Source organism: Melozone crissalis, unplaced genomic scaffold (assembly GCF_028551555.1).
Source record: "Melozone crissalis strain CALT ecotype California unplaced genomic scaffold, PUWL_Pcris_2 ptg000132l_1, whole genome shotgun sequence".
Taxonomy (NCBI): Eukaryota; Metazoa; Chordata; class Aves; order Passeriformes; family Passerellidae; genus Melozone; species Melozone crissalis.
The window spans coordinates 5154146-5166769 of NW_026535905.1; the positions used below are offsets into that span (position 1 = coordinate 5154146).

General features: G+C 56.1%; 1 protein-coding gene across 1 annotated transcript; it reads right to left on the reverse strand.

The window, feature by feature from the left end:
- Nucleotides 1-1368: 1368 nt before the first annotated feature.
- LOC128948532 (vasotocin-neurophysin VT-like) lies at nt 1369-4215 on the reverse strand. Its single transcript, XM_054293283.1, has 3 exons — nt 4081-4215; nt 2511-2712; nt 1369-1606 (listed from the first exon to the last, which is right to left on the reverse strand). Exons 1-3 carry the CDS (start codon nt 4198-4200, stop codon nt 1425-1427), a joined length of 504 nt encoding a protein of 167 aa, XP_054149258.1. The 5' UTR covers nt 4201-4215; the 3' UTR covers nt 1369-1424.
- Between the last annotated feature and the right edge of the window lie 8409 nt (nt 4216-12624).

A 12624-nucleotide genomic window follows, 5' to 3' on the forward strand; every position in this document is an offset into this window, starting at 1 on the left:
TCCTGGATCAATCCTGCATCCCCTAGGGGCACAGGGAGTGTCCCCGATCTTGCTGGAGTCAGGGAGCTCCACCTCCCGGGAGGCGCCACCTCCCTCAGGGACACTATAAAGGACGAGCTGTCCCCTGTGCCCTGGCCAGTGCCAGCCTGGAGAGACCTCGGAGCCAGGACCCTGCAGGGTAAGAGAGCCGGGAGAGGGTTGGGATACCCCAAATCCTGGGGGTGACTGTGGGATAACGGGGACTGATCCTCCCTGTGGGTGTCCAGAGGGGATGGGGAAAGATGGGACCAGCCCTGGAGGGGATCTTTGGAGCTGGGAGCCCAAATCTCTCTGCTCTTGAGGAATTTGGGGTGCTTCTTCCTCGGGAAAGGGAAAGCACTCCCCAAAAAAGCATCTCTCTCAGCTCTTGAGGGATTTGGGGTGCTTTTTCCTTGGGAAAGGAAAAGTACCCCAAAAAAGCATCTCTCTCAGCTCTTGAGGGATTTGGGGTGCTTTTTCCTTTTCCTGACTTTTTATCATTTTTAGTAGATGCTGTGCTGATTGCTGAAGGCAGCCAGGCCCCGGATCTGCCCCAAAGAGGGGCTTGGCCACGAGGTAAGGTGACAGTGCCACATCCCAGCTGTCCCCACGCCCCTGGGGCTGGGGGTGCTGCTGGGTGGGACCCCATGGCCAGATCCCAAATTCCAGCTCTGCCTGGGAGCTGAAAGGACAGAGCCCAAATCCTGCACCCAGCCCAGCCAAACCACTGCACTCTGTGGGAATTTGGGGACAGAAAATCCTCCAGCACCCCCATCCTGAGCCCCAGCCAGATCCCATGGCTGGATCTGGGGACAGAAGAGTCTCCAACACCCCTTCCTGAGCCCCAGCCAGATCTCCTGCATCTGGGGACAGAAAATCCTCCAGCAACCCCATCCCAAGCCCCCAGCCACATCCACTGGATTTGGGGACAGAAGCCCATCCAAAATCCCCATCCTGAGCCCCACCCAGACCCCATGGTTGGATGTGGGGACAGAAGAGCCTCCAAAATCCCCTTCCTGAGCCCCAGCCAGATTCCCTGGATTTGGGGACAGAAAATCCTCCAGCACTACCATCCTGAGCCCCCAGCCACATCCCCTGGATCTGGGGACAGAAGACCCTCCAATATCCCCTTCCTGAGCCCCAGCCAGATCCCATGGTTGGATTTGGGGACAAAAGAGCCTCCAACATCCCATCCTGAGCCCCAGCCAGATTCCCTGGATTTGGGGATAGAAGAGCCTCCAGCACCCCCATCCTGAGCCCCAGCCAGACCCCCCGGAGCCCCCAGGAGCCACCCCAGCGCCCGGGACGAGGCCACCACAGTGCACGAGGGCTTTTATTGGGTCAGGTATGTACAGAGCCGAGCTGGGGGGGTCTGTCAGGGTAAGGGGGGCTCCCCACGCCCTGGCTCAGAGCAGGGGGTGCTTGCCCTGCTGCTGCTGCTGCTGCTGCTGCCGGTTCGCCAAGTGCATGAGCTTGAGGAGCAGATCCCCGGCCGAGCCATCCAGCAGCGTCAGGTTCTTCTCGTCCGCCGCCTCCTGAGCGCCCTCGCCGCCCTCGTCCAGGCAGGCGCTGTCCATGGTGCACGTCTCTGCCGCGGGAGGACAGAGGAGTGGCTCGGGTTATTTGGGATCATCAGGGAGGTGTTTATGGCTGGGGAAGGGGTTGGTGGCAGCCTGAGGGGCCAGCACAGTTCGTACCCTGAAAATGATGGTGCAACTCCTTCCCCTGCTAATGAACCCCCCAGGCAAACCTAATCTCCATCACTTCATCACTCTATCTCTCCTGTTGAGCAGGGAGCAGGGATGGGGTTTCTGGCATGTCAGGGAGGCTGTGCTGGCCAGGAAAAGCTCATGGTGCATCAGGAAGGGACTGAGAGCCCAATCCTTTAGAGTCAGAATGGTTTGAGTTGGAAGGGACCTCTAAGAACATCTTGTGCCATGGGCAGGGACACCTTCCACCATCCCAGGGTGCTCCAAGCCCCCTCCAACCTGGCCTGGGACACTTCCAGGGATCCAGGGGCAGCCACAGCTTCTCACCCTCAAAGGGAACAATTCCTAATTCCCAATATCCCACCTAACCCTGCCCAGAGAGAGAATTGTGGTAAAAGTGAGAAAAGTCACAGCTTGAGATGACAGAATGATGGAATGGTTTAGGAAGGGACCTTAAATCCCATCCAGTGCCACCCCTGCCATGGGCAGGGACATCTCCCACTGTCCCAGGGTGCTCCAACCCCATACAACCTTGCCTTGGGCACTTCCAGGATCCAGGGGCAGCCACAGCTTCTCTGGGCACCCTGTGCCAGACCCTCCCCACCCTCCCAGTGAACAGCTCCTTCCTTACCCCCACCCTGAACCCACCATCCCCAAATCACCTCCCAACACCTCTTCCCCTCCACCCCTCACTTCCCCCTCCCTGAAACCATCCCACCCCAGCAGCTCTGCGTTCCCTGCCGAGCCCTCCCCGTTCCCTTCCCGCCCTCCGTTCCCGGTTACCGGCGCTGCAGCAGATGCCGGGCGCGGCGCAGCGGCCGCCGGAGCCGCAGGGCCGCCCCTCGGGCTGGCAGGGCGAGGGCAGCGCGTCCTCCTGGGCGCAGCGCCGCGTCTCCGCCGTGCCCAGGTAACAGCCCAGCTCCGCGCCGCAGCAGATGCCGGGCCCGAAGCAGCTCCCTCTGTTGCCGGGACCGCAGGGCAGGCACTGCGGGGAGGAGCTGCCTCAGTGACCCCAACAAACCCCAACAAACCCCTCGTGCACACCCCGGGGTTAGAAACCCCCACGGGGATGCAGCCCTGGGGATGGAGCTGGAGGAACGTGTGGAGGCTGTCGGTGGAGTTGGATGGAGGTGTGGAGGTTGTGGATGGAGCTGGATGGATGTGTGGAGTTTGTGGATGGAGCTGGAGGAATGTATGGAGGTTGTGGATGGACGTGTGGAGGTTGTGGATGGAGCTGGATGGAGATGTGGAGGTTGTGGATGAAGCTGGATGGACATGTGGATGTTATGGATGGAGATGGATGGAAGTTGTGGAGGTTGTGGATGGAGCTGGATGAGCATGTGGAGGCTGTGGAAGGAGGTGGATGTACGTTTGGAGGTTGTGGATGGACCTGGATGGACATTTAGAGGTTGTGGATGGAGCTGGATGGACGTGTGGAAGTTGTGGATGGATGTGTGGAGGTTGTGGGTGGATGTGTGGAGGTTGTGGATGGAATCTGGGGTTGGGGCCTTTCTCTGGCAGCCCCTTTGGGCTGCTGAGCTGTGGTGTGTCCCGTTGGGAACGCCTCTGGCATGGAGAGGGGAGGGATGAAGGATGGAAAGCAGCTCCCCACCAGCCCGTCTTCCAGGTCTGGAGGTGCCACACTGCCACCAGCAACGGTGACCTTGTATCCCTGCTTTGAGGGGTCCCCATGACCTCCCTGTCCCCTCTCCATGCTCTGTCCTGTCCTGCTGCCCCCCAGCCCAGCAGCTGTGCTGTGCCAAACTCTGCTGTGGCTGAGCTTGAGGCTCTTCTCCAGGTGCCAACAGCACTTTGGAGCTGTCACTCCTCTGCCACTGCCCCATTGCATGTCCCCCTGCCACCCCAAAACCCCCTCTGCTCCCGGGAGGGTGGCACAGTGCCATGGTGCTACAGAGCCAGCGATGCCCACAGGTGATGGGGAGCTTCTGCACCCCCCAGAGCCACTCTGTGTCTCGGTACAGAAAGCAGCTCCCCACCAGCTCCTTTTCCAGCTTCTGGAGGTGCCACACTGCCACCAGCAATGGTGACCTTGTGTCCCTGCTTTGGGGTGTCCCCATGAGCTCCCTGTCCCCATGACCAAGGTCCCCATGCCCTCCCTGTCCCCTGTCCGTGCTCTGTCCTGTCCTGCTGCCCCCAGCCCTGCAGGACTCTCTGCTGAGCCTCTTTCCAGGTGCCAACAGCACTTTGGGGCTGTCGCTCCTCCACCACTGTCCCACCCCAAATCCCCTCTGCTCCCGGGAGGGTGGCACAGTGCCACAGTGCCCAGAGGCGACCCCCAGAGCCCCCTGTCCCTCCCGAGGCTCCATCCCTGTCCCCATCTCCCATCCCGTACCTGTCTCACGGCTGTGTCCCCCAGCGCTCGCTTCCCGCCCCGGGGGCAGTTCTGGATGTAGCAGGCGGAGGAGAGGGCGAGGAGGCAGAGGAAGGAGAGGGGCAGCGAAGGCTCGGCCATGGTGCAGGGGAAGCTGCTCCGGCTCTCTGGCCCCGTGCTGAGAGCGCCGCTATTTATGCAGCCATCACCCCTTCCCCGGGGAGGAGGAGGAGGAAGAAGAGGGGTGGGTTGGGTTTTTTTGTTGTTTTTCCTTTTTTCTTTCTTTTTTTTTTCTTTTTTTCTTTTTTTTCTCCCAAATCGCATCCAAGCAAATCTGTAACTGAGATGATTCAGTGCAGCAGCACTCGGGGCTGGTGAATCCCACCCTTGGCTGCTCCAGGGGCACGGGCCAGCCCTGGATGGGCTTGGGGAGGGTTCAGGGAGAGGTGATCCTTCAGAAGGTGCTGGTTTGGGGAGGGATGGGGGTTTGGAAGAGGCATTTTGGGGAGGAATATGGGTTTGGGGACAGATATTCATTCAGGAGACGTGGTTTTGGGAAAGATGCAGATTTTGGGAAGGTTTTGGTTTGGGGTGATGCTGGTTTGGGATGGATGTGGATTTTGGGATGCAGATTTTGGGATGGATCTGGGTTTGGGGACAGATGTTTGTTCAGGAGATGTGGTTTTGGGAAAGATGCGGATTTTGTGACTCAGTCTGGGGATGGATGTGGGTTTAGGGACAGATGTTCATTCAGGAGATGCGGGTTTTGGGAAAGATGCAGATTTTGGGAAGGTTTTGGTTTGGGGTGATGCTGGTTTGGGATGGATGTGGATTTTGGGATGCAGTCTGGGGAGAGATGTGGATTTAGGGACAGATGTTCGTTCAGGAGATGTGGGTTTGGGAAAGAGGCAGATTTTGGGAAGGGTTTTGATTTGGGGGTGATGCTGGTTTGGGATGGATGTGGAGTTTGGGATGCAGATTTTGGGACGGATCTGGGTTTGGGGACAGAGGTTCATTCAGGAGATGTGGGTTTGGGAAGGATGTAGATTTTGAGATGCAGTCTGGGGAGGGATGTGGATTTAGGGACAGTAGTTTGTTCAGGAGATGTGGGTTTGGGAAAGATGCAGATTTTGGGAAGGATGATGGTGTGGGGATGATGCTGGTTTGGGATAGATGCAGATTTTGGGAGAGGTGCTGGTTTCAGAGAGATGCTGCTCTGGGAGCAATGCTGATTTGGGGAGGGATAAGGGTTTGGAAGGTGCTGCTTTAGAGAGGGTTGTTTATCTGGAGGATTCTGATTTGGGATTGATGCTGGCTTGGTGGGATGCAGGTTTTGGGAGAGGTGCTGGTTTGGGAAGGGATGCTGCTCTGAAGGGGGGATGGTTTGGGAAGTGGTGGTGGTTTGGTGCATGCTGGCCTAGGAGGGATGCTGCTTTGGGGAGGGATGCTGATTTAAGGGATGCTGATTTAGGGAGGGATGCTGCTTTGGGGGATGCTGCTTTAGGGAGGGATGATGATTTTTGGGATGCTGGTTTAGAGAGGGATGCTGCTCTGTGGGATGCTGGTTTGTGGATGCTGCTTTGACTGATGCTGCTCTGGGAGGGGACACTGGAGGGGAGTGATGGGGTTGGGGCTGGGAGAGAGCCCTGGGTGCACAAACACCCCAGACCTGGGGCTGGGCTGCAGCATTGGGGTGCAGGGCGGGGTCTGTCCCCAGAGTGACCCATCAGGGCCACCCACGGCTCTCCTGCCTCTTCCCCCTCCTCTCCAAGGAACAGGAGGCAGGGAAAGCACTGGGAGAGGGGACAGCAAAAGAAAGGGCAGCTCTGGGGCTGGCAGCAGCACATTCATGCACTCATGTCACCCACGGGCTGTCAGAAACATCTGTAGGAAAAACGCCATCATCATCCCCCTGTCCCACCCAGCCATGAACATTCCTGCTGTTCCCTTTTCCAGCTACACCGAGGGCAACCTCAGCCATGTGGAAAATGAATGTGCAGAGAGGAATTCGGTGCCTGTGAGTATCCACCCTGTCCTTCTCCCCCCCAAAAATGCTGGGACTGGCTCACAGGGGTCAGGAGGGCTTGTTTGGGAGGGGGCTGGACAGTGTGGGGGTGCCGCCAGCTGTGGTTTTATCCTTATCTTCACATAAGGTGGGGAATTGAGGCAGAGAACCATAAAAATCAGCCTGACATCACTTGGGGTGGCTGAACATGTTTTTCCCCTTCCCCTCATTAGTTTCCCTTATTTTCTCCCCCTCATTACCCTCCCTGTTCTGCTGGACAAACCCCCCAGCCCCAGTCAGAGGGTGCTACCCTGGGTGGGGAAGGGGCTGCTCTGCCTGAGCATCCCAAAGGGAACGGTGATCCCACTGCAATCCTCCCTGGAAAACCTTGGTGTTTGTTCCCACAGGAAGCAATTCTGGAGGGGGCTGAACCCCAGAGCACCCCCCTAAGGGAAACTGAGGCAGGGAAGCATTTTATGCCTCAGTGCTGGGGCTCCCATCCTGCTCAGTGATTTTGGAGCACGGATCAGCCCAGGGGGTGACAATCCTGAGCTTTGGGGCTTTGCTGGGTGACACCAGGGCCATTTCATTTTCTCCCCCTCATTACCCTCCCTGTTCTGCTGGACAAACCTCCCAGCCCCAGTCAGAGGGTGCTACCCTGGGTGGGGAAGGGGCTGCTCTGCCTGAGCATCCCAAAGGGAACGGTGATTGTGGGATCACATTAAGCAACATGGAAAACCTTGGTGTTTGTTCCAAAATGCTTTGAAAAGCTCCACAGGAAGCAATTCTGGACAGGGCTGAACCCCAGAGCATCCTCCAAGGGAAACTGAGGCACGCAGGGAAGCATTTTATGCTTCAGTGCTGGGGCTCCCAGCCCATCCCCAGCTCCTGCCCAGTGATTTTGGAGCTCGGATCAACCTGGAGGTGACAATCCCGGGCTTTGGGCTCTGCTGGGTGACACCAGGGCCATCCCCTCCCCTGGAGGGGGTGAGGGTGGCCCCAGCCCCTGACTCAGCCCTCACTGGGACCGAGGGAGCAGCGAGTTCCCAGATTTGCCCCGTGATGCTGAATCACCCCCGTGGGGGATTTAACACCAGCATCATGAACACCATCCTCATTTCCCCATCCAAACCCATCCCTTCACAGCAGGAACCCAAACCCTCTTACGTTGCAGGGCCGAGGAGGACGCACGAAGCCCTCGGCTGGGAAAACTTTTCTTTAAAAGAGCCCCAAATGTCAGCTCTAAATTGGGTGTTACGGGCTCGTGCTCCGTCTCTTCATTACTGTATCGTAAAATTACATTAGCCGGGAACGATCTGCATTCAAATGACTCTGTGTCTGGAATGATAACACAGGAATATGAGATTAAAATGTAATTATGCTCTTTAAAGTCAAGGAAGGTTAATAAAATGTTTTTTCCGAGTTGCAGAGGCTCCGCAGCCGCGGAATCACTTACGGGAATCAAGGGTGGGAAAAGGGAGGGGGAAAGGGGTGGGAAACACAGAAAAGGGGTTTGGGAGGGAAATATTGGGGTCACCTGGGGTGAGTGATGGGATAAGGGATGCCAGGGGTGGGCAGAGCTGGCCCTGCTGGGCTGTGATGCTCCCAGGGTACTGCTGGGCCCCCATCCCACATCCTGCCCCCAAATGAGGGCTTGGGGTGCTCAGAGTCCGACCCCAAATCCTCCAACAGCAGCCCCAGGTCCCTTCTCTGTGTCCCCAGCATGGATTTGCTCTGCCACGTCCCTGCTCTACCCCAGAGGATGCTCCTGCTCCCCTGACAGGCCCCAGAGGCTCAGAGTGACACTGAGCAGGGTGTCAGTGCTGCCATCCCCATCCCAGCTCCCCTTGGGAATGAGGGAAATCCCAAAGGGATTGGGAATGGGGCAGCAGCCTCAAATCTGCCCCCCTGCTCAGCCAAAATACGGCCCCAGCTCTTGTTGATACCAGCAAAGGGTCTGGGGCTGCCAGAGGGGCTCAGCCATGGAGATCATGGAATCTGTGAGGTTGGAAAAGCTCTCCAAGATCATCAAATCCATCAAATCAAATCAAACCAAGATCATCAAATCCATCAAATCAAATCCAACCATTCCCCCAGCACTGCCAAGGCCACCCCCAGTGTCCCCAAGTACCACATCCACGTGGCTTTTAAACCCCTCCAGGTATGGGGACTCCAAACTGCCCTGGGCAGCTGTGCCAGAGCTGGAAAACCCTTTCCATGGAGAAATCTTCCCAAATATCCCACGTGAACCTCCCCCTTCCTTCATTAACAGCAGGAGCTTCCCAGAGGGGTTTTGTCTCCCTTTTGGAGGCAGGGGAAGGGAGGGAGGTGATGGAGCTTGGCTGCAGCACACGGAGCTCCAGGGGCAAAGTTTCACCAGGGTAAATGAGAGTGACAACAAACTAACCGGGATAAACCAGAGGATGTTGGAAAATGGGAAGAATTTCACTGATTTGCAGTGCCAACATTACAACCAGGAAAAACCAGAGAATGCTGGAAAATGGAGTGAATTTCACTGATTTTAGTGACAAACATTCCATCAGGATAAACCAGAGGGGTGCTGGGAAATGGGATGAATTTCATTAATTTGTAATGGCAACATCCAGCCAAGATAAACCAGAAGATGCTGGAAAATGGGATGTAGTGACAACATTCCATCAGGATAAAAAAGAGGAATGTTAAAAATGGGATGAATTTCGCTGATTTTAGTGACAAACATTCCATCAGGATAAGCCGGAGGGATGTTGGAAAACGGGGTGAATTTCACTGATTTGTAATAGCAACATTCCATCAGGATAAGCCAGAGGGATGCTGGAAAATGGGGTGGAATGCTGGAAAATGGCATTCCATCAGGATAAACCAGAGGAATGCTGGAAAATGGGGTGAATTTCACTGATTTTTGCATTTCCTGCCTGTCTGTGGCTGGAGGGGGATGCAGCAGGGAAGGAGAAGCTTCTTGAAGGCGTCCCATGGAGAGGGCCAGGCTGGCAAGGGGGAGCTCCCTGCCCCTGCCCGGGGCTCTAATGCTCCTCAAATGGCTCTGTCACTGTCACCCGGGCCCCTGGCTGATGGAGGGGAGGGGATCCTGCCCCTCCTCCCCTCTCAGCACAGCTCAAGATGCTGCTCTGCCTCCCTGACAGCTGGAAAACAGCTTTGATGCCTCTTTAAAGGCAGCGCAGGAAAGTTAAGATTGGCTGGGGCACAGCTTTGATCATTGCCAGGGCCAAATCCACCCTGCTGGGCTGTGGACGTCACACAGGGAGGTCACTGACCAACAAGGGATGGATTTGTCCAAAAAAAAATAAAAAATGATGCTTGAAGGGACAGCATTAGAGGAAATTGCTCAGGCTGCAATCAATTCCATTGCCCAGCTCCCAGGGAGAGCACAGGCCTGGGGCTGGAAATAAACCTGCTGTGGCATCCATGTGGGGGATCTGGGGAGGGATGCTGGTTTGTGGGGTGCTGCTTTAGGGGATGCTGCTTTGGGGAGGGATGCTGCTTTGTGGGGTCCTGGTTTTGGGAGGGAAGCTGATTTGGGAGATGCTGGTTTAGGGAGGGATGCTGCTTTTTGGGATGCTGCTTTAGGGAGGGATGCTGCTTTGGGGGATGCTGATTTGGGGGATGCTAGCTTTTAGGATGCTGATTTAGGGAGGGATGATGATTTTTTGGATCCTGCTTTAGGGACAGACGCTGATTTGTGGGATGCTGGTTTGGGGGATGCTGATTTAGGGAAAGATGATGATTTTTGGGATGCTGGTTTAGGGAGGGATGATGGTTTGTGGAATGCTGGTTTGGGAAGGGATGCTGATTTGTGGGATACTGCTTTGGGGGATGCTGCTTTGTGGGATGTTGGTTTAGGAGATGCTGATTTAGGGAGGGATGCTGATTTGGGGATGCTGCTTTGTAGGGTGTGGGTTTGTAGGATGCTGGTTTAGGGAGGGATGATGATTTTTGGGATGCTGGTTTAGGGAGGGATGATGGTTTGTAGGATGCTGGTTTGGGGAGGGATGATGATTTTTGGGATGCTGCTTTAGGGAGAGATGCTCTGTGGGGTGCTGGTTTAGGGACGGATGCTGCTTTGTGGGATGTTGGTTTAGGGGATGCTCATTTAGGGAGGGATGCTGATTTGGGGATGCTGCTTTGTAGGGTGTTGATTTAGGGAGGGGTGCTGGTTTGTAGGATGCTGCTTTGTAGGATGCTGGTTTGGGGATGCTGCTTCAGGGAGGGATGCTGCTCTGTGGGATGCTGGTTTGTGGATGCTGCTTTGACTGATGCTGCTCTGGGAGGGGACACTGGAGGGGAGTGATGGGGTTGGGGCTGGGAGAGAGCCCTGGGTGCACAAACACCCCAGACCTGGGGCTGGGCTGCAGCATTGGGGTGCAGGGCAGGACTCTGTCCCCAGAGTGACCCATCAGGGCCATCCACGGCTCTCCTGCCTCTTCCCCCTCCTCTCCAAGGAACAGGAGGCAGGGAAAGCACTGGGAGAGGGGACAGCAAGAGCAAAGCAGCTCTGGGGCCGGCAGCAGCACACTCCTGTCACCATGGGCGGTCAGAAACAGGATGGCTGTGGGTCCTGGCTCTGTGTCAGCACCACCCTGGGCTGCAGGGAGGGTCCCTGCTGCCCACAGGGGTCTCAGTGCCCTGGGACCAGCGGGATTCACACCCAGCTGGGGCAGGGGATCCTTCCCTGAGCTCCAAAATGTGGGAAATTCATCCCTGGATCCCCTGCAAGGGGGGGACACAGAGGGTGAAATGAGCTGCCAAGGGTCCCAGAGGGTTGAGGAGGAGGAATTGGGGGATGAAGGCTCTGAGAACCTGCAGTGAGGGGGAGAAGAGCCCTGCTCTGGTGTCCCAACACCAACCCTGCCCTTCCAACCCCTGCTCTGTGTGGCTCCTGCCCCTCCCTGCAGAACAAAGGGAAGGAAATTTGGGATGGAGGAAATCTGGGATAGAGGAAATTTGGGACGGAGAAAATCTGGGATAGAGGAAATTTGGAATGGAGGAAATTTGCGATGGAGGAAATTTGGGATGGAGGAAATCTGGGATAGAGGAAATTTGGGATGGAGGAAATCTGGGATAGAGGAAATCTGGGATAGAGGAAATTTGGGACGGAGGAAATCTGGGATAGAGGAAATTTGGGATGGAGGAAATTTGGGACGGAGGAAATTTGGGATGGAGGAAATTTGGGATGGAGGAAATTTGGGATGCCTCCACCTGGATCCCTGCCCACCTCAGGACACCACAAGGAACTTTTGGGCACTGCAGAAACTTGTCAGAACCGGTGGCTTTGGAAGCATCCAGGCTTTGCTGGCTGTGGTTGATGGCTCTGGGGATCCTCCCCCTTGCCTGGGGGAGGTGTGAGAGCTGAATCACCCCGGGATTGCTCACTGCAAACACGACACCAGCACTGCCATGGAGTGCAGTCACTGACTCTGAATCGTGGGGTTTTTAGGAATTTTGTGCCTATTTCCTAAGTGTTCATTATTTTAAGAAGTGTGATTTTCTATTTTTGCAGGGCTGTGAAGTCCTGCTGATGCAGACAGGGTCAGGGCCAGCACAAAGTTGGGCTCCAGGGCATGAGCAGCTCCTTCCCAACACCACAACTCTGCTCAGGTGCCTCTTGAGAGCAAATAAAGGTGTGAGCAAGGTGAGCTGAGCCAGCTGGAGGCTGTTATGGCCCAGAACATCAATGAAGTGGCACCACCAGGGGGTTGTGGAGGTGACAAACCCTTTGATGTCACCTTACCCCAGCATAGCCAGAACAGAACATATCCAAATTGGTTTTTTGTCTGGCTCTTTTCTCTCTGAAGCCCTCATGGGTTCAGGTGTCTGAGTCTCATCCCTGTGATGAACTTGCTGTCACAACCCCTCTGTAACCCCCTGCCTGCAGCTCCTCTGTGCTGGTTTGGCTTTTTCCAGCCTATTTCCTCCTCTGCCAACAGATTCACTCCATGACACCATTAAGCCTCAGGATGAAACCAATTAGCAGCCAGAGAGAGAGAGAGAGAGACAGAACCTGACTTTAAACATTTTATTAAGGCTTAAATGTCTATCAGCCAGCCAGGAGCTGGGCTGCTCACACACATAAACCGAGGGTGGGATGGGATGGCTTTTCTACAAGAGTCTGATGAGCAGGGGGGGATCACTGCCAGCTCCTCCCACCCCAGCCAGGCCCATTCCAGATGGGAGAGCCAGGTGGGCAAGGGGAGGAGGTCAGAGGAGGGAATTTGTGTGTGCTGTCACTCACAAGGGCTTTTACCTGCTCCACAGCCGGGCTGGCTGCTGGTCAAACGTGAACTCGCGGTGTGAGGGGGGGAAGCTGAGCTGCTCCAAAAGGCACCTGTGCTAAACCTCTGAGCCCCGGGGCAGTGCTGCAGACCAGTCCTGCACAAATACAGATTCCTTGATAAAGAAGCTATGGCTTTTGTCATCCTCGGGCTCCAAACCCCCCCCACAAACCCCCACTGGAGCGAGTCCTGTCTGCTGTCTCCACTCTGCGGCTCCTGGCGGCTCCCTGTGGACACGGGGCACAGCAGCAGCTCCTTCCCGTGCTGCCGGGC

Coding starts and splice junctions, on each gene's coding strand:
- LOC128948532 (XM_054293283.1), bottom strand. CDS start 4,200: ATGGCCGAGCCTTCGCTGCCCCTCTCCTTCCTCTGCCTCCTCGCCCTC. Junction 2,713..4,080: donor GGGACACAGCCGTGAGACAG/GTACGGGATGGG, acceptor TCCTCCCCGCAG/TGCCTGCCCTGCGGTCCCGG. Junction 1,607..2,510: donor CGGCATCTGCTGCAGCGCCG/GTAACCGGGAAC, acceptor CTCCCGCGGCAG/AGACGTGCACCATGGACAGC.